Below are 19,913 nucleotides of genomic sequence, written 5' to 3'. Positions count from 1 at the left end.
GAATATTTGCATGATATTTAGTCATAGAGAAGGATCCCTTTTTAAGAGGGTTTTTAGCAACTTTAGCAGGTACAGGATCAGGCAATATGGTACCAGAGGGAACAAAGCATTCATATAAGGATTTAGCTTTAGACACAGAGGGCTCATTTCTAATTGGTTTAGAATAGCCAATGCCATGCATTCCATTTCTGCTTACGCCATAGATCATTGAAGCCATTAAGCTTCTATCCACGCTTTTAGCTAGGAATCTTTGAAAAGACTTTTCATACTTAGATTCATTTCTACAATCAGAGGCATCACAGGCAACAATTTCTTCTAACTTAGCAATCTGGTTCTTAAGCACAGAGTTAGAATTGATCAAGGCATGATTATCATTTTTCAAATCAGAAATAATTTTCTCATGTTCAGAAGGAGTCTTGGAAACAGCAGATAAGTTCTTTTTCAGCTTCTTATGCTTAGACAATAAGGAGTTATACTTATCCATAATATCAGACAATGCATGTTTCAGTTCAGAGGTAGAGAAAGAAGCGAATACCTCATTTTCATCGTCTGAGTTAGGATTTCCTTCTGATTCTGAGTCAGAGTCAACAACTCTCTTTGACTCTGCTTCCTTGTCTTTGACAATAGCCATGAGTCCTTGGACTTCACCATCAGAGTCAACATCCTCTGACTCTGATTCATCAAAGGTTACCATCAGACTCTTCTTTGTCTTGAAGTGCTTCTTTGGCTTCTTGTCCTTCTTCAACTTTGGACAATCACTTTTGTAGTGCCCTGATTCTTTGCACTCAGAGCATGTGACTTCCTTGATTGAAGACTTCTTCTGGCCTGAGGACTCATACTTTCCTTTTGCTTTTCCAGAGCCTTTGTACTTGCTCTGCCTGTGCTTCCAGATGCGGTTGAGTCTCTTGGAGATCAGAGTTAGCTCATCTTCATCAGAATCTTCTGATGCTTCTTCAGATTCCTCTTCTTCAGCTTGAAGAGCTTTTGACTTCTCAACCTTAGCCTTTTCAGATTTAGATTTCAAGGCTATGGACTTTTTCCTCAGATCTTGCATCTCTGAGCGCTTCAGCTCATGGCATTTCAAGATGCTGATGAGTTCTTCTAAACTCATATTCTCAACGTCTCTCGTGAGCTCTATTGAAGTCACTAAAGGCATCCAACTTTCAGGAAGACACCTGATGACCCTTATGACATGATCTTTTGTTGTGTAGCTCTTGTTGAGAGGTCGTATGCCAGCTACAAGCAACTGAAATCTGGAGAACATTTCTTCAATAGACTCATTTGGCTCCATGATGAAGGATTCATACTTTTGGATCAAAGACAATGCCTTTGATTCTTTGACTTTCTTGTTTCCTTCATGAGACATCTTCAGAGATTCGAAAATGCCTTTCGCAAACTCACGATCTGTAATCTTCTGGTACTCTTCATAGGAAATAGCACTTAGAAGAATTGCTCTTGCTTTGTGATGTTGTGAGTACAGCTTCTTTTGATCTGCAGTCATCTCTGACCTTGGGATCTTCTTGCCATCTGCATCAACTGGACGCTCGTAGCCATCCACAATAATATCCCAGAGATCTGCATCGAAACCCAGAAAGAAACTTTCCAGTCTATCTTTCCAATATTCGAACCTTTGACCGTCGAACATAGGAGGCTTTGCATTGTAACCATCTCTTTGAGTTTCACTGGTGGTGGCAGCCATTGTTTTTCACACCGGCCCGGATCACTGAACACTGTTAGGTGTGGTAATCAGAACTTGCGCTCTGATACCAATTGAAGGTATGAAAAACGGTAGAAAGGGGGGGTTTGAATAACGTTTTCAGTATAAAACTTTCACCTTAAAGATTTTGACAAATCTTTCGAGAACTTAAGTGCTAAAGATAAGAGATAGAAAAGCACACAAGGATTTTATCCTGGTTCACTTGATAAATCACTCAAGCTACTCCAGTCCACCCGTTAAGGTGATTTCTTCCTTCTTAGAATGAAGGCAATCCACTAATCAGGAAAGAGTTACAACTGCACTTGAAACCTACAAGTGACTAACAATTACACTGACTTAGCTCACACTAAGATTCACTCTCTTAGTCTTCTCTAGGATCCGATCAACCTTGATCTCCTAAAGGAACTAAACAAACTGTTTATCAAAGAATTGTTTACAAGAGATTTGCTTCTAAAAAGCTAATAGTAAACTCAATGAATTTCAGATGAAAGAAAGCTTAGAAGAATTTAAGTTTGTCTTGCGCGTATGTGAATGCTTCTAGCCGTTTCTTTCAGTCTTCAGCCTCTTTATATACTCCAAGGATTAGGGTTGAGCGTTGCATGGGAAATGCTACCGTTGGAGGGCAGTTCTGGAAAATCCAGCTTCTGCTGTGTCTGAGACTGTTAGGTAGGTCGTCAGGATAGTACAGTTGCTTTTGTACTTGGATAGCGACGCGACCTTTAAACCTAGGAGACTTCTGATCAGGGGAATGCTTCATATTGGAACTTGTGAAGCCGGTTGATCAGAGTCAGAGGGAAAGCCCAGATCCTCTGACCATTGTTTCTTCTGATTCTGAACTCAGAGGGAAGAACATGGTCTTCAGAGTATCTTGCTTCTGGACATCAGAACTTCACTAATCAGCTTCTGGATCTTCAGAGTCTTCTACACCATCAGAATATCTGAGCCTTCAGTGTTTCTTGGTTATCAGACTTTCTGGATCTTCAGAGCTTCTAGTGACTGAGTCCTCATCAGAGTTTGTATAACTTCAGAACTTCTGAAGCTTTTCCACTGTTCATACTGAACATGGTGAATGCGAAAGCGTTGCTTGGGTAGCTCTTTATACACAGTGCTTCTGATTTGTGTGAGATTGAGTTGAGGTCAGAGCCTGTAAATAGCACACTCAGAAAAACACGTTAGAGTACCACAATTGTTCATATCAAAAGGTTAACTTGTAATCATCAAAACATAGAGTTGTACTACTAGATCAAAACTTGATCTTACATGTAAGACTTATGATGTTTTAATCTTAATTCCTATTTCTATTCATGAATCCTCTGAGTAAACCCTTGAATCCCATATCCATGCATCATCTTTTAAGCTTGATCGCAAACTAGCTTTATGCTTTTCTATAATAGAACAGAAGTTTGTTATAGATTAGGGACTTGTTGTGGGATTACCCTTCTATGCTTGCTACTAGGAATAGAGGAAGGGTTGGGGTTTGTTGGCCTGAATTGCATGCTTAATGCCTTTAACAAATGTTTAGGTTATCAAGGAATTGTGCCTATCTTTTGGCTAGAGAGGATTGTCTATGCGAGGCATCGATAGATGATTGTTTAGGCTAGATCATCAAGGAGAGACTCAGAGCTTTGTGGATAGAATAGGTTGATTAGAATTGAATTAGTTAAGCAAGAACCCAAGGCATTCTCACCATTGTTCTTCACACACTTATCTTTGTTAGCTTGTTCACTAAGTACCCAAACAATCAATCAACTTAAAACTGAATTTTACTCGCTTTCCTACCGTGAACTCGAGGCTTAAACTGAATTCACATTCCAATTCCCTGTGGTTCGATAAATTAAAACCGGGTAGATTCTGTACACTTGCAGATTGACCAACAAGTTTTTGGCGCTGTTGCTGGGGAATTGTTTGTGGTTTTTTGTTCAAGTTTTTAGTTTGTGGTTTTATTTTTTTTATTTTTATCTTTGTCTAGAATTGGTTCTACTAATCTTTCTCTGTTTGAGTGTCACAGATTCAGGTTACTCTCACGAGAGACACTGCCATGGGTGGTCGAATGACGGAGGAGGAGATGCAAGCCCATATTGAGGCAAGAATCCAAGAGTGGATCACCCTTCGATTACGTGAACAAGAAGTTGAGGATGCCAACCGGTCTCTTCGGGAACTCACTTCATCTACCATGAGTTATGACTATCCCGGGAGCATTGTCTTTCCCGAGGGAGTGGGAAACTTTAAGTTGAGACCGACATTCATCAACTTGGTGAGCCAAAATCAATATGGTGGAGGTACTTTGGAAGATCCACATGCTCACATGGAGAGGTTCATCCGGAATTGCAACACTTACCGGGTGAACAATGTTTCGGCGGATGCAATTCGGTTGAGCTTGTTTCCATTTTCTTTGAAGGACACCACTGAGGAATGGCTAAATTCTCAACCTCAAGGGAGCTTCACTACTTGGGAAGACTTAGCGGAAAAGTTCACAACAAGGTTCTTCCCAAGAGACCTTTTGAGGAAATTGAAAAAAGACATCATGAATTTTGTGCAACCCACTGAAGAAAATCTCTATGAAGCTTGGGAGCGCTTCAAGAAGCTCTTGAGGAAATGTCCTCAACACAATCTCACCCAAGCTGAATTGGTTGCAACATTTTATGATGGTCTACAATACTCTTGGAGGTTTGGCCTAGATGCGGCTTCAAATAGCGAGTTCGATGCTCTTCCCCCACAAGCGAGGTATGACTTATTAGAAAAGATGGCAGCGAGAGCCTTGAACTCTGAAAATGATCGCCAAATCCGAAGGAGTAAGCTTGTAGTGGAAGCTTACGACAAGCTCTTGGCCTCCAACAAGCAACTCTCCGAACGAATTGCGGAGATTCAAAATCACATAAAGGCGACCAATTTGGTCGGTGCTACAGCAGCCAAAGTGGAGTGTGTAGCTATTGGAGGGCCCAATGTTAGTGAATTTTGCATCATTACTAGTCAGGGTTTCCGAGGTCAAAGCTCTAGACTTTCTCAACAAGTCCAAGAGCAAGTTAGTGAAAATGATGGTGGCAAGAAGAGCTTAGAGGAGCTATTGGAGAGTTGCATCAACCGCATGAACAACAACCATAAGAACCAAGAAGCGTCTATCAAGAACTTGGAGAACCAACTTGGCCAGCTAGCCAAGCAAATTGCCGAAAGGCCTCAAGGTAAATTTCCTTCCGATACTATCCCCAATCCCGAACAAGAAAATTCTGCTGTTGTTACTACTAGAAGTGGTAGAGTGTTGAATGGGTTAGAAAAGAAAGCAGAGGGAGAAAAAAGTGAGAGGATAGTTGAGGAGGAAAGGAGTGTTCCTATTAAAACTAGATTGATGAATGGTCTTATTCCTGAGCTTAGCAAAGTTTCATTTCCCAAAGCATTGGCTAAAAAGAATTTGGATAAAAAGTTTTCAAAATTTATGGATGTTTTTAAGAAACTCCATATTGATATCCCTTTTTCCGATGCTTTAGAACAAATGTCTATCTATACTAAGTTCATGAAGGACATTTTAAATAAGAGGAGGAAGTTGAGTGAGGTTGATGAAACTATTATGATGACCGAGGAGTGTAGTGCCATTTTGCAAAGGAAAATGCCTAAGAAGAGAAGGGATCCTGGGAGTTTTACTATCCCAGTGGAGATTGAGGGGTTGAATGTTGTTGAAGCCTTGTGTGATTTGGAAGCGAGCATCAACTTGATGCCGCTTAGCATGTTTAGAAGGCTGAACTTAGGAGAGGTCACCCCGACCATGCTCTCCTTACAAATGGCGGACTGATCCCTAAAAACACCTTATGGGATCATTGAAGATGTGATGGTTAAGGTTGATAAGTATGTGTTCCCAGTTGATTTTGTGGTGCTAGACATGGAGGAGGATGCAAAGATTCCTCTCATTCTAGGCCGACCTTTCTTAGCCACTGGCAGGGCGAAGATCGATGTTGATAAGGGTCAGCTCATTCTCAGAGTTGGTGAGGACAAGGTAAGATTTTCGGTTTTCAATCCTAATTTGCAAACTAACATTAATGATGGTTTTGTTTGTGATATGATCAAAAGCTTGTCCAGGTCTTCAAAGGAGACCCCCAAGGTTAGTGAAAAATATGTTGAGCTTAATAAAGCTCTCATCAAGCTTGTTAGTGAAAACAAGTATGGGGGGTCTAAAGATGAGAATTTCCAAGCCCACACGGCCCGATTCACTCAAGCTAGTCACCTTGTAAAGACGGAAGGTGTGACTAGTGATGAGCTCATGATTAAGCTCTTCCCTCACTCCTTGAAGGGGGGAGCAAGGATTTGGATTGATGGTAAGAAATTTCCTCCCTAACACCAAAGGAAGGAGAGTCCACCTAGGACTATAACTTAGGGCTGCTTGGGAGACAACCCAAGTCTTGTTTTATTTTGCTTGTTTGTTTGTTGCATTTTGCAGGGAATGAGAGCATGAATCCTGGTGTAGGAGGTGTATCTAAGGCCTCCATGGTAACTTGTAAAGGATGTCGACTCTTTCCCTTAGTTAAGCTCATGCATTGTTACATATTTTTCTTTTGTAGCTTTTATTTTTCTTTTGATCATGCATTGTTTTATTAGAGTCGTTTTTGGGTCTTTACTTCCCTCGACTCACATGCGTTTTCCCGTAGTTATGCTCTCTAACATGTTGTTGTTTTTGAAAATGTTTTTGTGAATACTTGTGTTGTCTTTTGGGGATGAGTGATTGCATGCTTTGGGGAAGAGAGGAGGAGACTTCGGTCTTCCGAGTGTTCCTTGAGGATAGAGTTGGTGTGAGTCCATAAGGGTCCATCTTTGACCCTTCACCATAAAATTTCACTGGAGGATCCTGACTCACTCGTACTTCTTGGTTCTGTACTGATTTCATTCTTTGCATGCTTTGTGATACTTGCACAATTCTTGAGACCTGTAGGTTTTTGAGCTTCAGAATTTGTTGGTTGAACATTATCCTTAGTTGTCCAATTTGAGCTTTATCGGAGAATTTGTTGTAGCCAAAAGATTGGGACAGATGTTTGGTTGGAATATTGGGGAGTGATGGTCCTTGGTATATTTGTATGGTGCTGAAAAAATTGTGAAATAGTCTCTTGCCCCAAGAAAAATGTTGTTGAAAAAAAAAAGGGAAAAGAACTCCTAAACAAAAGTTGGAGTGGAAAAGAAAAAAAGAAGGAAAAAATTGAAAAGGGGGTGCAGGAGACTTGTGCTAAAAAGTTTGTTGTGAAAAGCTTCGGGGTTATTAGAAGAGGACCACACTCAATGTGCTTTGAACCCTAGATTTTCCTTAGGGACCAACCACTATCATGTTTTACCAAGCCAACATTTCAACCCTTTTGAAAGTCTCTTTGAATATTCGCATGTTTGATCTTTGTTGCTATTGAGTGAATGACATTCAGGACCTATGAACTTGCTTGTGTGCTCAGTGCACTAAATTAACATCTCATCCTAGGATTTTTAGATCTACATGCCTCCCATGAATGGACTCTACACTCTTCTCTTTTCAAAAGATGCATGAAGTAGGTTGTTGGGTCTTTCTCTTAGAACTAGCTGTGGTTACTTTGTTCCCCCTTTTTGTGTGAAGTATTCCTTGTTGTTGAGAGCACTTGTTTGGAGCATTTCTTGCGCTTGAGGGCAAGCGAGTGTTATTTACGCTCGAGGGCGAGCTGTCGTTGAGTATAGTGGTGTGATGACCCTATTTTAGTAGTGTTTTTAGGGTCATTTCTTAGTTAGTTTTGAGTCTTTTTGTTGAGTCTCATCTAGTGTTTCATGCATTCTCATGCATTTTTATCTTTATTTGTGTTTTTACTTTGTTTTGGTAATTTTATAGTTTTATAGGGATCTTTCTTGCATTTTAAGTAAGTTTAGGACTTGCATATCTTTTCTACTTGAATTGATGGTCTTTTGTGCTAATAATCTCTTGGAGTTCCTAGATATTTTCCTTGTTTTGTTCCTAAGTAATCAGGTCTAAACTGCTGCAGAAAGAAGGTCAAGAGGCTTGGAGAATTGAAGGGAGGCATAAAGAGGAGTAAAAAAGAAGTTCAAGAACCTTTCTAGCATGAAGAGAGCGCTCAGGCGCTCGTGTTGAGCGCCTGAGCGCCAATTGGATCGTTGTGTAAATGATGCTAGAAAGGAATTGGCGCCTGAGCGCTCCTGTTGAGCGCCTGAGCGCCAATTGCCTTCCAGAGGCGCTTTTCTCACTTGGAATTGGCGCTCAGGCGCTCTGAATTGGCGACTAAGCGCCCATACTCGCCTGTTTTGCCTATAAATTGGTTTTTAGACATTTCTTTTGTAACCTTTTGTCATTTTATCATATTTTCATAAGTTAGAAGAGAGGGTTTGAGCTCTAGAGCTTGAGGAGCTTTCTCTAAGCCTTATGTTCCAGGTTTCATCTTTACTTTCTTGTATGAATTTCATAGCCATGATTGGCTAAACCCCTTTTGCTTTGGGTTCTTTGTAAGACTTATGATGTTTTAATCTTAATTCCTATTTCTATTCATGAATCCTCTGAGTAAACCCTTGAATCTCATATCCATGCATCATTTTTTAAGCTTGATTGCGAACTAGCTTTATGCTTTTCTATAATAGAACATAAGTTTGTTATAGATTAGGGACTTGTTGTGGGATTACCCCTTCTATGCTTGCTACTAGGAATTGAGGAAGGGTTGGGGTTTGTTGGCCTGAATTGCATGCTTAATGCCTTTAGCAAATGTTTAGGTTAACAATGAATTGTGCCTATCTTTTGGCTTGAGAGGATTGTCTATGCGAGACATCGATAGATGATTGTTTAGGCTAGATCATCAAGGAGAGACTCAGAGCTTTGTGGATAGAATAGGTTGATTAGAACTGAATTAGTTAAGCAAGAACATAAGACATTCTCACCATTGTTATTCACACACTTATCTTTGTTAGCTTGTTCACTAAGTACCCAAACAATCAATCAACTTAAAACTGAATTTTACTCGCTTTCCTACCGTGAACTCGAGGCTTAAACTGAATTAACATTCTAATTCCCTGTGGTTCGATAAATTAAAACCGGGTAGATTATATACACTTGCAGATTGACCAACACACTACGTATGTTTTCTCTGGCCAAATTGCAGCAAGGCTGTTCGGGGTGGTCTCTTGGCGATTTGGATGGCAGTAGTTTGGTCCTTGTGGCTGATAAGGAATGACATAATTTTCAGTAATGGTAATTTTGACAGAGGCACTGTTTTGGACTTAATCCATGCTCGCTCTTGGTTTTGGCTCAAGGCGAAATGTCTGGGGTTCTTGAATTCTATGTTTGAGTGGAAACAGCATCCAATTTTATGTCTACAAGCTTTGGGTTGAATTTGTTGCTAAGGGACACATCGGGTTAATGATATGTTGTTTATATTTCTGCTATTTATCTCTTCCACTGTCATTTGGTGATATTATCTCTGTTTGCATTTTTGGAAGGTATTTAATGGGTTGTTACTGTTTGGTCAAAAGGAGGCATAAAGCTTTTGGTCTTTTTGCTGGTCTTTGCTGGTCTTCTATCATTGCGTGGCAACTATTGGAAGGGTGCTGTGTGCGGCAGTGTTGGCTTAGATTGGGGGGTTGGACTTTGGTCCTTTCTTTCATTGTATTTGGTCTCCATGGAAGGGTTCCTCTGGGTTTTAATAATGAGTACTCTTTTTCCTTGTTAGGTTTTTCCAATGAGGTTTTTCCTATCAAAGTTTTAATGAGGTTTATTTCTAAAGCTTTCCTTTTTTGGAGTGGGGGGTTTTTTAGTAGAAGCACATGTTTCTGGTGTTGCTTTGTCTTTACTTATTCTGTTTAATCCTTTGCTCTTTTTGTTTTGGGTTGAAACACCACTCGTGCTTCTTTTTAATATAATTCATAGCTTATAAAAAAAACAAGTCGTGAATTACAAAAATAAAATAAAGTGTCGTACTTTAAAAAAAACAAAACATTCAATTGAATTGGATTGAAATTGATGCAGTCATGAAGGGAAAAGGATTTTTCTTTCTTGAAACTTGTAGAGCCCACCACGGAAAGGATAGCGGTAGAATTTGGAAAAAAGAATTTTGAAAATGAAAGCGCTTCAAATTCAATTGAATTGGATTGAAATTGAAAACACAACCCCTAAAAATACGCTCAAATTTGAATAGCTGAAGGAAACATTGCTATTGCTTCCTTCTCTCTCCTTAGTTCTTACCTTACCCGCACACTCATCTTCTCCCTTGGTGTTCCTCGTTGCTGCATCTCCTCCACCCCCAACTAAACAATACACCTTCAAGATCTTCATTCCTGCCCAAAGGTGTAGTTTTTATTTTTCTTCTTCTTGTTATTAATTGCTTGAATGATTCAACAGCATAAGGGGAGTTACTAGGTTTTTTCATTGGATTGTGAATCTTTCAATCGTCTCATTTGCAAGGTAATCGTTTATTCATTCTTATTTCGAAGCAAATGTATCAACTTCAGCTCAAATGATTCGATTTGCCATATTCTTGTCTAGTAAAACAAGCAACTTTAATTCAAATCGTTAAATAAGTAATTGTGTAGGGGTGAAGAAGGATTTTGAATTTGTGCAATAGAAGATTACCCAGAATGAGAATGACATGAATTTCGTATATTTGGTCATGGTGCGTGCTTTGTATTTGACTTCGTTACTGTTACTTATGGTGGTTTGTTCTGGTTTCAGTTCAACTATGGGAAGGAGTCTGACTCCAGTGCTACAACGAGAGCTTGAAAATCTTGACAAAGATGCAGATAGTCGCAAATCTGCAATGAGAGCATTGAAGTCATATGTGAAAGATTTGGACTATAAGACAATTCCTATCTTTCTTGCACAAGTTTCTGAGACCAAGGAAACCGGTACTTTGTCTGGAGAATTCACAATTTCACTGTATGAAGTTCTTGCTCGGGTTCATGGTGTCAAGATTGTTCCCTTGATAGACAGCATTATGCAATCCATAGTTCAAACCTTAGCTTCAAGCGCAGGGTCTTTCCCTCTTCAGCAGGCTTGCTCAAAGGTGGTTCCAGCTGTAGCAAGATATGGAATTGACCCCACAACCGCAGATGAGAAGAAGAGGAGCATAATTCATTCTATTTGTAAGCCTCTTTCTGATTCTCTTTCGAGTTCTCAAGAGAGTTTGAGTTGTGGCGCTGCACTATGCTTGAAAGCTCTTGTGGATTCAGATAACTGGCGGTATGCTTCAGATGAAATAGTCAACAGGGTTTGCCAGAATGTTGCTGTGGCCTTAGAGGAAAAATCCACTCAGACCAATTCTCATATGGGTCTGGTTATGGCGTTAGCCAAGCGTAATGCTTTGATTGTTGAGGCCTATGCTAGATTGCTCATACAATCCGGGCTGCAAATACTACATGCCGGTGGTGAGCTTCTGGAGGGCAATTCCCAGAAGCGATTTGCAGCCATTCAAATGGTGAACTTCTTGATGAAATGTCTGGACCCCAGGAGCATTTTCTCAGAGGCGGAACAGATAATTGAGGTGATGGAACTTTGTCAATCTGACAAAATGGCATATGTCAAAGGTGCTGCTTTTGAAGCTTTGCAATCTGCCAAGAGAATTGCCATTGACAAAAAAACCAAATGTCTAAAGAGTCCTGCTGCAGTGACAGGGTCAAATTTTAGTAGGAGAGACTATACGGAGGGAGGAAGTTTTTATGGTGATGGAGACCATTCTCCTACATCCATGTCACCGGAGTCACGTACCTTCGACTTTTTCCCTGGATACGAGTCCCTTGTTGAGTCTCCCTTTTCAACAAGTGACCCTTCTCAGAACTTTAACTATGCGCGAAGGAGTGTGAATAGGAAGCTCTGGAGCCATGAAAATGGAGGGGTTGATGTCAAGGATGGTTTATTCTCAAAGGCAGGGCAGGGAAATGGCTTGTTAGGGCACGCTGTGGATCACGAGTTTCCTAATGGAGGAGGAGATTTAGCAGAGGAATTTGATGGTTTCTTGCTCAGAAGTCCTAGGCGTGGAGTATCCGAAAGTACCAGCACAAGTCCCCTAGTAAGTCTCAGATATTAGCCCTATTCTATTAAAATTCTGGGATTGAATTTGCATGTTCTATTGGGACAGCTTTACTGTCCTCAACTCAGTTTAAAATCAACAAATATTCATTTCCAAATTTGTTCATTCCCCTCCTCTGTTGACATAAAATGGTTGCATGCCAAATTCATTAACCAATTACCAATAGAACTATAGATTTTGGAGATTTTTTCTTCCATTTCCAAATCCTTTTTACTTTCAGAAGTAGTGCTCTTCTCTGTGACGTTCGGTACTTCTAAGTTTTTCACTTGTAAGATGTTTCTGGTTTTGGTTTTGTATTTTAATTTTGATTTATGTTTCCTCCTAATGACTTGTTTAGGTTCAATTAATGTTGCACTTGTTTTGTTATTAATGCTTAGATAATGAAGACTCTTCTCTGCCCATTTATTTTCGAAAGTTATAATTTGAAGGGAAAAAAAAAAGAACAGGCAGAAAGAACATACTTTTGAGTTTTGATCACGATACACACATTTTCTCTCAATTTTATTTGTCTTGCATCTACGAAGCATAATATTTTTTATACACCATTGGCAAAACTTGAATGCACACTAGTAATTGGCATAAACTTAAACTTCATGGAGAACTTATTTTTAGTGGTCTATAAAATCTGCCAATTTTAGGGTAGTACATCAAGTAAAATCACTCTTTTGCGAACCAAAACTTAATTAAAATTTGTCTTCTCTCTTCTCAGAGATCACGCTCCCAGGTTAATGTTGACACCATTAAAATCTTTACAACCCCAAGGAAGCTGATCCACTCTCTTCAAGACCTAAATGATGAGACCTCAGATTGCTCTGAGAATCTGAATAAAAGGATAAGGAATCTATCATCAGGGAATATTAAGTGGAATCCGGCATGTTATTCTAAATATGATAAAAATGGTATTGCAGATCATGTGAACTATGATTGTAAAGAGAATGAAAGCTCATGTGGTGATGTGCAGTTCCAAGGTGGACCGGAGTCGGTCTCATCAACAGATGAACTTCTTGGTGATGCTGATATGCAAAGTAGAAATGATATTTTAACTGTTTTGATGGAAAAGCCAATTCAAAAGGCTAAACGTAAATTGGTTTGTGGCCTTTCTTTTGTCATTATTGCTATGGCTACTCCTTTACTCTGGATCAATAGTCAGGAAGAAGGCCACTTTCTTGTCCCGACATAATGCGCTCATTGTATTTTTACAACCTGAGAATTACAGAGATAGTTTTATGAAGGTATTAGTCAATTCCAACTGAATGTTGGAAAGTTCAGTGTAGAAGTGAAGGATCAGTTTGTATGTTCAAGGCGCTTTTGTATTTCTTTTAATTAGTCTGTAAGAATTTGGGATTGAATTGTACCTTCTGGTGGGTTGAAAACACAAATGCTGCATTTGGAATTTGATGGGGAGTCATTCCAATATGTTCAATCAAATTTAAGACAGATCATCTATATATTGAGACTAGAGGTTATATGTATTTTTTTTTATTATCATGTAATGTCTGATGTTATTAGGTTTTAAAGTTATAATGGCTATAGTGAATTTAGCAATTTGGCTATACAATTATAGAGGGTAAAGAAATGCAGTGTTATAAACCTTCAATAGAATGTGTTTGTGATGAACACAGAACAAGAAAGATAGATTGGATTGAAAACAGAGACTAAGATTCTCAACCGAGAACCAGAGCTTCAACAGAACAATGCTGGAAAGGAACCCTAGCTTTCCCCTCTGAATTTTTGAGAGTCTAGACTCTCCCCAATTCCCAACTAACTGAATAAGTACCAGTAACTACCCCTTCCCCTTATTTATACTACTACTGCAATGCTAACAGAATACAACTGTAACAGAAATAGCCAGCTGTATATTAACAGAAACAACTAACTATAACAGACAGACTAAGGTGTGGCTTTCCTCTTGTTTCTTCTTTCATACACCTTCTTTATTGGAGGTCTATGCTCATCAGTTTGGAATTTGGATACGAGTTGAGATAATGTGAAATCACTTATGTCCCAATTCTGTTTACTTTTTTATCTTGAAGTGAGTGCTAATGTTGGTGAGTGCTAGTGCCAATAGATATCCAAACTTAGTATGAGAAATCAAGAGTTAAATTTTCGACAACCTTGTAATTTGTGATTTATCTGTAAAGGGTTACAATCTTTACTGTTTATTTCTCAAGAAGTAGATATAAAATTGTACTTTCCTCATTAAAATACAGGCTCCTAAAATACATTTCACACTTTGGAGGAGCAAATTATAGATCCACCTACTTTGTTACTATATTGAATTGTTAATTTGTTATGCTTATCATTAACTTTTTTAGTCGAATGAAATTTACTAACCTTTATCAAAGCATACTAGAAATTTAATGTAATCATGGAAATGATGGTTACACTGCCGCTAACTTGTAGTGACTTCTGCTCCAAATCTTTCACATCATTAAAAGAGCAATTTTATCATTAGAAATTGTACAATGATAATTGTTAAGCCATTTGGATACATCAATGTGCTGCACTCTTTACCCTTTATCCAACACCAAACAAATTCAAAGGGACAATCCTATATTTTACACAAAAGCCATTTTTTTAAAATGTGATTTCTAACCATTTGCTCAAAGCAAGCTTAAGCATCATTTTATAGATTTGGATTCTGTAGATACTGCCCTCCTTTCCATACCTCTTCAGGACCTAGTACTATTGGTTGGAGGACCGCAGCTTGGCCAACACATATGTAAGCATCCTTGCTGTAACTTTCAACTCTTGAGCCAGGACTATAGAGGTAGGTTTCTTCAAATCCATTCCTTCCAATTACCACTGAGTTTCTTCTACCCTGATATGATCGAAGATTTATTGGATGAGATCATAAGAAGAATTAAAAAGATAATATATTAGGGTTGGCGTAACCTATAAATTTGATGCCGAGAGTGGGTAGTTGTGAACTTAAATTTGATGACATGCACCCTAACTTGTTACTCAACTTTAGCAAGAAAGTTAATTAAATACTAATCTACGATTAAAATCCATGAATTGTTGTCGAAGAAATATGTATTCAGCACAATCAGAGTCTAAAGAAAAGGAACCTTTAAATTGAACATTTTCAACTGACTGGTAAGGTAATAAATATCACGAAGATATGTAGAATTAGTACTGTGGTAGATAGAGATGGAGGAGGACGAGATCAATATTGGATTGAATAATCCTGCAATAGTACCCATCAGTTGTAATACTCAGATATATACTAGAATATATTCTGAGTCTGAGGTATGTATTCTACAAGAAAAGATTCTTTGCTTAAACTATGTGAGGTATGTACACATTCTTTACTATTATCAGGATGTCATCTAATGGCAAGAGGGAAAATATGTGACGTGTTTGTGTGTGCAAGTATCATTACTCATTCTACCTGTTCTGAATGATGGTTACATACCCTATCAATAACTGTAAAGCTTCGAGGCGCATTTGTGTATACAAGACTTAATTTGTCTCTTAACTGCTTGTAGCTCTCCATTTCTTCACCAGTGATCTCTTCAATACCTCCTTGGCTTCCTTCTGTTTCGCTGTTCTGACTATTCGCACCCCAACGAGGAAAGAGTTGCTTAAGTGGTGAGGAATTCCATATTTTGCCATCTCCTTCTTCCTGGCCTGAATCTGGAGGACTCAAAACAAATCCTGATTCAAAAGGGGGCTTGATGCAGTAATTTGATCTTTCCAATCCTATTGCATAAGTAGCTTCTGGTGTGCTTACTGTCAGATGACTCAGGATGGACCCTATCATCTGAAGTGGTAAAGATTTTGGGTTTGAGATTTCAAGCTCTGAGCTCAAGACATCTTCTTCCAAAGTCACAATGTATTTTAACCCAATCTTGTCCTCTGCTGCTCTGTTTATTAATTCTACCTGCATAAGATATCTCAACGTACTAAGCCTATAGTTAGCATTTAAAAAAAAAGTGAAGAGAGAACAGCCAGCCAGTAACATACATAATAGAGAAAAACCAAAGGAATATGTATACTTACCCAAGACAAAAGGCAAAGATAGAAGATAAAAACTGAAATAAAGGCCAAACCTTATACTATAAAGCTCCGCTATGCCCGAGGCCTAGGGAGGGGTTGAAACCACTTTGTGGTTCTAATGTAAACAACCTTAACTTGCATTTTTGCAAGAGACTGATTTCACGGCTCAAACCTATGACTGCAAAATCGCATGGCAACAACTTTATCGTTGCGCCAAGGCCCGCGCTCAAGATAAAAACTGAAATAAGAGGAAGTAATCTGAAGTATCTATTAGCATGTGCATTGACAAACTCCGTTTTTAGCTCTTTCCTTACAAGATTTAACTCCTGATTCACTAGGAGTTCGGACTAGTTATTTCATGCATTTCAAAATACTGATAGCAAGTGCTAAAACAACTAAGAACAGCCACAATTGAGGTCAGATGCTGATGCGGAGACTTGAAAACCCTTTTATCACAGCTGCGGTTGCGGGGGCCACTATTTTTCCCATGATGTCCAAAAAGATCATATACTTCCTTACTTGTCAAATGAAGAAGAAGAAGGAAGAAGCAATGAGAAGACAAATTAATTTGAAATCACACAAGGGAAATTAAAGCAGACCTGAATCGATTCCTCAGCATTGCCTTTGATATTATGGAGAACCCAGTTAGTTGGAGACCAAGACTCTCCATCATCATCATGAATGGTTTGAAAATTGAAGTTTAAAGACACCCCTCCTTGGATGATGGCATGGCCATATTCCCCCTCTGAAACTGCAGTGTGGAGAAGCTCCACCTTGCCACCATGCCACATGGGGGCCTTGTAGGAAGTGATCAACCCACTTGGTAGCAACAGCGTTGCAGTGCTTCCATTTTTCAACTCCATCTTTGCCATGCAACTGTCACCACCAGCTTCTTCAAAGGTGACACCAAGTCCATTGAACTCCTCTTGTAGATAATCATAGTTGATGGGTTGGTAAGGGACTGAAGCCACTGCGGGGAGTGGAAACTCACTCTTGCGTTGCTTGTGTGGAACATAGCAAGTGTGTGAAGCTGAATTTACAGTGACAAGGGATGTGGAAATGAGGCGAGTGGAGCAAAAAATTGAACTCAAAGCCATGGTTTAGCTTGAATTGATCTATATGAGGATAAGGTGATACTGATGATATTATCGCATTTCTTATTGCTTATTAGCTTCTCAAATATTTCAAGATTCTTTTGTAACCCTTTGTCTTTTTCTTAACACGTTAGCAATAATATAAGTTACTTTTTGAGTCTTTCACGAGGAGTAATGATATATACACACCTCATTTTTGAAACACTTCATTTCCACCTCTTTTTATTTTTATCTCTCTCCTCTTATCATCTATCACATCTAATACTTTCTCTCTCTTACTTTTTCTTTTCTTCCTATCTCTCTCTTCATTCCACCTCTTTCCACCTCAAAGAGAAGTGTGAAGATAACATTATTGCTTTCACAAGTGTAAAAGCATTCGGAAACTGTGGCGGTGAGTGTGATCATTTTCTTAATAGACTAGCTTTTTTAGTACCATGCAACGCACAATACATCAGTGATAACCGCTGGTAGGACACGAAATATGTTTCAAATATGTATCATGAATAGTCTACAAGCAGGGCGGAGGCAGGAATTTTATAAAGGGGTAACGAAGATTTAAAGGAATGTAATTTATGAGAAAATTTTAATTTTTCTCACAAAGCATGTGCAAAAAAATCATATATAACTAGGAATTTTTTATAAGCATGAGAAATATATAATTAGTTTGAGTACAAGAGATACTAACCAGCTCATAAGGATTTTGACAAGAACAAAAACTGAGACTTGACAAAAAGACATTAGTTGGGTATACCCTCTCAAAAGGTAGTAGAAAAAGTAGCCCACAGTAAGTTCATAGCAGAAAATCGCAGAGAAAGAAGCTATTTCAAAGAATATTTTTTTCTCATTATCATGTAGAAAATCATAGTTCAGTTTTAGTATATTTAGCACCACATTACTTCAATTTCTTTTGAGTACATCAGAGTGGAGAAGGCACAAGCAGTACCTAAACACTGAAACACACCAATTAATCGATCACCACATTAACTGCAATTTATAAGTGTGACTAGCAAAAGTGATTGGACTATAAATTTAGAACTTATCAATCATGCATCAGCCATCAGGAATTTATGTCATGGAAAGGTATTCTCTACTTCACTTATTGGATAAACTAAAAGTGAGGGGTGCAAAAAAATATTTTTTTCACTAAGTACTGGTTAGAAAATTTTCCAACTTGGGGGTGACTGGAGCATGAGGCAGTCACCCCACTCCCTCCGTCCCTGTCTACAATAATCAATTTAAATAAAACATGATGCATGTACCTGTCAATGTTAGCATTGAACAGTGAAAAACACAAAGTTTTTAAGGGTGTTCACTAGGGTGGACCATTTACATTTTGGTCCACCCATGGACCATGGTTATATTAGTAATTTACAAAAGAGTAATGCTATATAGTACGAGCCGGACAAGCACGAGAGACGCACGACCATGACAATAAATCATTTTAAAAATAAAATAAGATGAAAAATAGGGGAGAGGCATACGGTGTTCTTCAAAGATCTGAATCCATCTTCCTCTAGCAAAGGCACCCACCAAACTATCTGAATCCATCTTCCTCTAGCTAAAAAGATCTGAATCCATCTTCCTCTAGCAGAGGCACCCACCAAACCCAAGGAACCCAAGCTTTCTCTCCTCCTCTTCTTCGATTGGTCCTTCTTCTACTTTCATTAGTCGCGGCCTCCGCCGCTCCACCCACAACAAGAACCACCATTAGAATCACTTCCACCAACCACCCATCAAACCACCCCATCTCACCTCCCTTACTTTGCAACTTCACCGCACAACCACGACCAAATAGAAATCCTCAGCCCCAACTGTAGAGTTTCTCCACGATGATAGAAGGGAAGAGGTGCCAGCGAACCCACCATAGTGATTCGACGTGCGATTAGGCGGTGCTTGGCTAGATCTGAGGATTTTGGGTCTCAAAATTAGAAAACACAGCCAATGAGAATGGCTTGGAAAAGATAAAGTTGGATGAGAGGTTGAAATTAAAAACTAGGAAAAAAAAAAAATCAGGAAGTTAGAAACGAGGAAAAAATGGAGGAAAAAGAATTTGAAAAAGTTGACCCATGTAACCAAATTATTCGTCGTGTCCAGTCGTGACAGATATCCTTCGTGCCTTTTAGCATTTTCCTTTACAAAAGGGAAAATATATATAAAAAAAAAAAAAATTCCTAAAACCACTCTCTCTCTCCTCACTCACGCATCCCTCTCTGTTTATCTCAATCTTCTTCACGCTTCTTCTTCTTTTTTTGGAAAATCACTGCCACCATGGCCTTCCTTTTTCATATTCTTCTGGCAAATCACCACCACCATGGCCTTTCTTCTTCATCTCCCTGATCCCCTATGTTTTGCACATGACGTGACCTCCAAGAGCAACCCAGAAGCTTCGAATTGGAACCCAGATCTCGCGATTTGGGTTTAGGGTTTCTCTGATTTATATTTACTCCATGCTTATGCTTATGCTGTTCTCTGATATTCAAATCTGGGGCTGTGTTGGCTTGCTGTATTTGTGCTGTTTCAGTGTGTATGCGCAGAAACAAAAGTGAGAAATTGGAAAAACAGTGAAATTTGGTCCTAAAATTGGAACCCATCCTTAAAGGGTTTCGATAAATTGTTCGAAAACGGTGAAAAGTGAGTTAATCTCCAAGAAGCTCGATAATCTCCTTTGTTTTGTTTTCCCTATGCTTCTTTCTTTCCTGTGAGCGTGTTTCGTTTTCGTCAGATTTTTTTGTTTTCATTTTAATTGCTCCACCCAGTGTGTCATGTTTAAAATTTCACGTAGGAACCTCTCTAACCAAATCAGCAATAAACTTACTAGATTGCATGATTTGAAAAGCACCTACTAACTAAGTTTGGATTGAAATCACAAGAAGATGGAGAAGATGAAGTGTGTGTGTAACACCCCGATTTCGGTGGCGTCACTTTAGTAACCAAAATAAACTTAATGCGGAAAAACGTGATATATTTATTTTTTCGTCGATAATATAAACAAGACTGAAATAAATAAAACGCAAATGCGAGAGATAACAGAACTAATATACAATATATATTACAGCCCCCGCTGTAAGTAGCAACCTCGTCACG

The 19,913-nt window shown here is 38.9% G+C and overlaps 2 protein-coding genes and 1 non-coding gene across 4 annotated transcripts; 1 reads left to right on the top strand and 2 right to left on the bottom strand.

The window, feature by feature from the left end:
- Positions 1 to 4,223: 4,223 nt before the first annotated feature.
- On the bottom strand, positions 4,224 to 4,330 carry LOC130741513 (small nucleolar RNA R71). The gene has a single exon (XR_009020408.1). It is a non-coding gene; the product is annotated as a small nucleolar RNA R71 (small nucleolar RNA).
- A 5,471-nt stretch (positions 4,331 to 9,801) lies between these two features.
- Positions 9,802 to 13,183, top strand: LOC130737966 (protein SINE1-like). 2 transcript variants are annotated; one of them, XM_057589840.1, is made up of 3 exons: positions 9,802 to 10,112; positions 10,380 to 11,712; positions 12,443 to 13,183. In XM_057589840.1, the coding sequence occupies exons 2-3, from the start codon at positions 10,387 to 10,389 to the stop codon at positions 12,911 to 12,913; spliced, it is 1,797 nt and encodes a 598-aa protein (XP_057445823.1). In that variant the 5' UTR covers positions 9,802 to 10,112; positions 10,380 to 10,386; the 3' UTR covers positions 12,914 to 13,183. The 2 variants fall into 2 exon arrangements, with proteins under 2 accessions (XP_057445823.1, XP_057445822.1); XM_057589839.1 differs by having other exon boundaries at positions 9,803 to 9,995.
- Positions 13,184 to 14,130: 947 nt separating this feature from the next.
- Positions 14,131 to 16,914, bottom strand: LOC130737965 (protein NDH-DEPENDENT CYCLIC ELECTRON FLOW 5). The gene is made up of 3 exons (XM_057589838.1): positions 16,335 to 16,914; positions 15,152 to 15,619; positions 14,131 to 14,554 (listed from the first exon to the last, which is right to left on the bottom strand). The coding sequence occupies exons 1-3, from the start codon at positions 16,830 to 16,832 to the stop codon at positions 14,360 to 14,362; spliced, it is 1,161 nt and encodes a 386-aa protein (XP_057445821.1). The 5' UTR covers positions 16,833 to 16,914; the 3' UTR covers positions 14,131 to 14,359.
- Positions 16,915 to 19,913: the final 2,999 nt, after the last annotated feature.

Source organism: Lotus japonicus, chromosome 2, assembly GCF_012489685.1.
Source record: "Lotus japonicus ecotype B-129 chromosome 2, LjGifu_v1.2".
Taxonomy (NCBI): domain Eukaryota; kingdom Viridiplantae; phylum Streptophyta; class Magnoliopsida; order Fabales; family Fabaceae; genus Lotus; species Lotus japonicus.
This window is presented reverse-complemented; position numbering and strand designations above follow the sequence as displayed.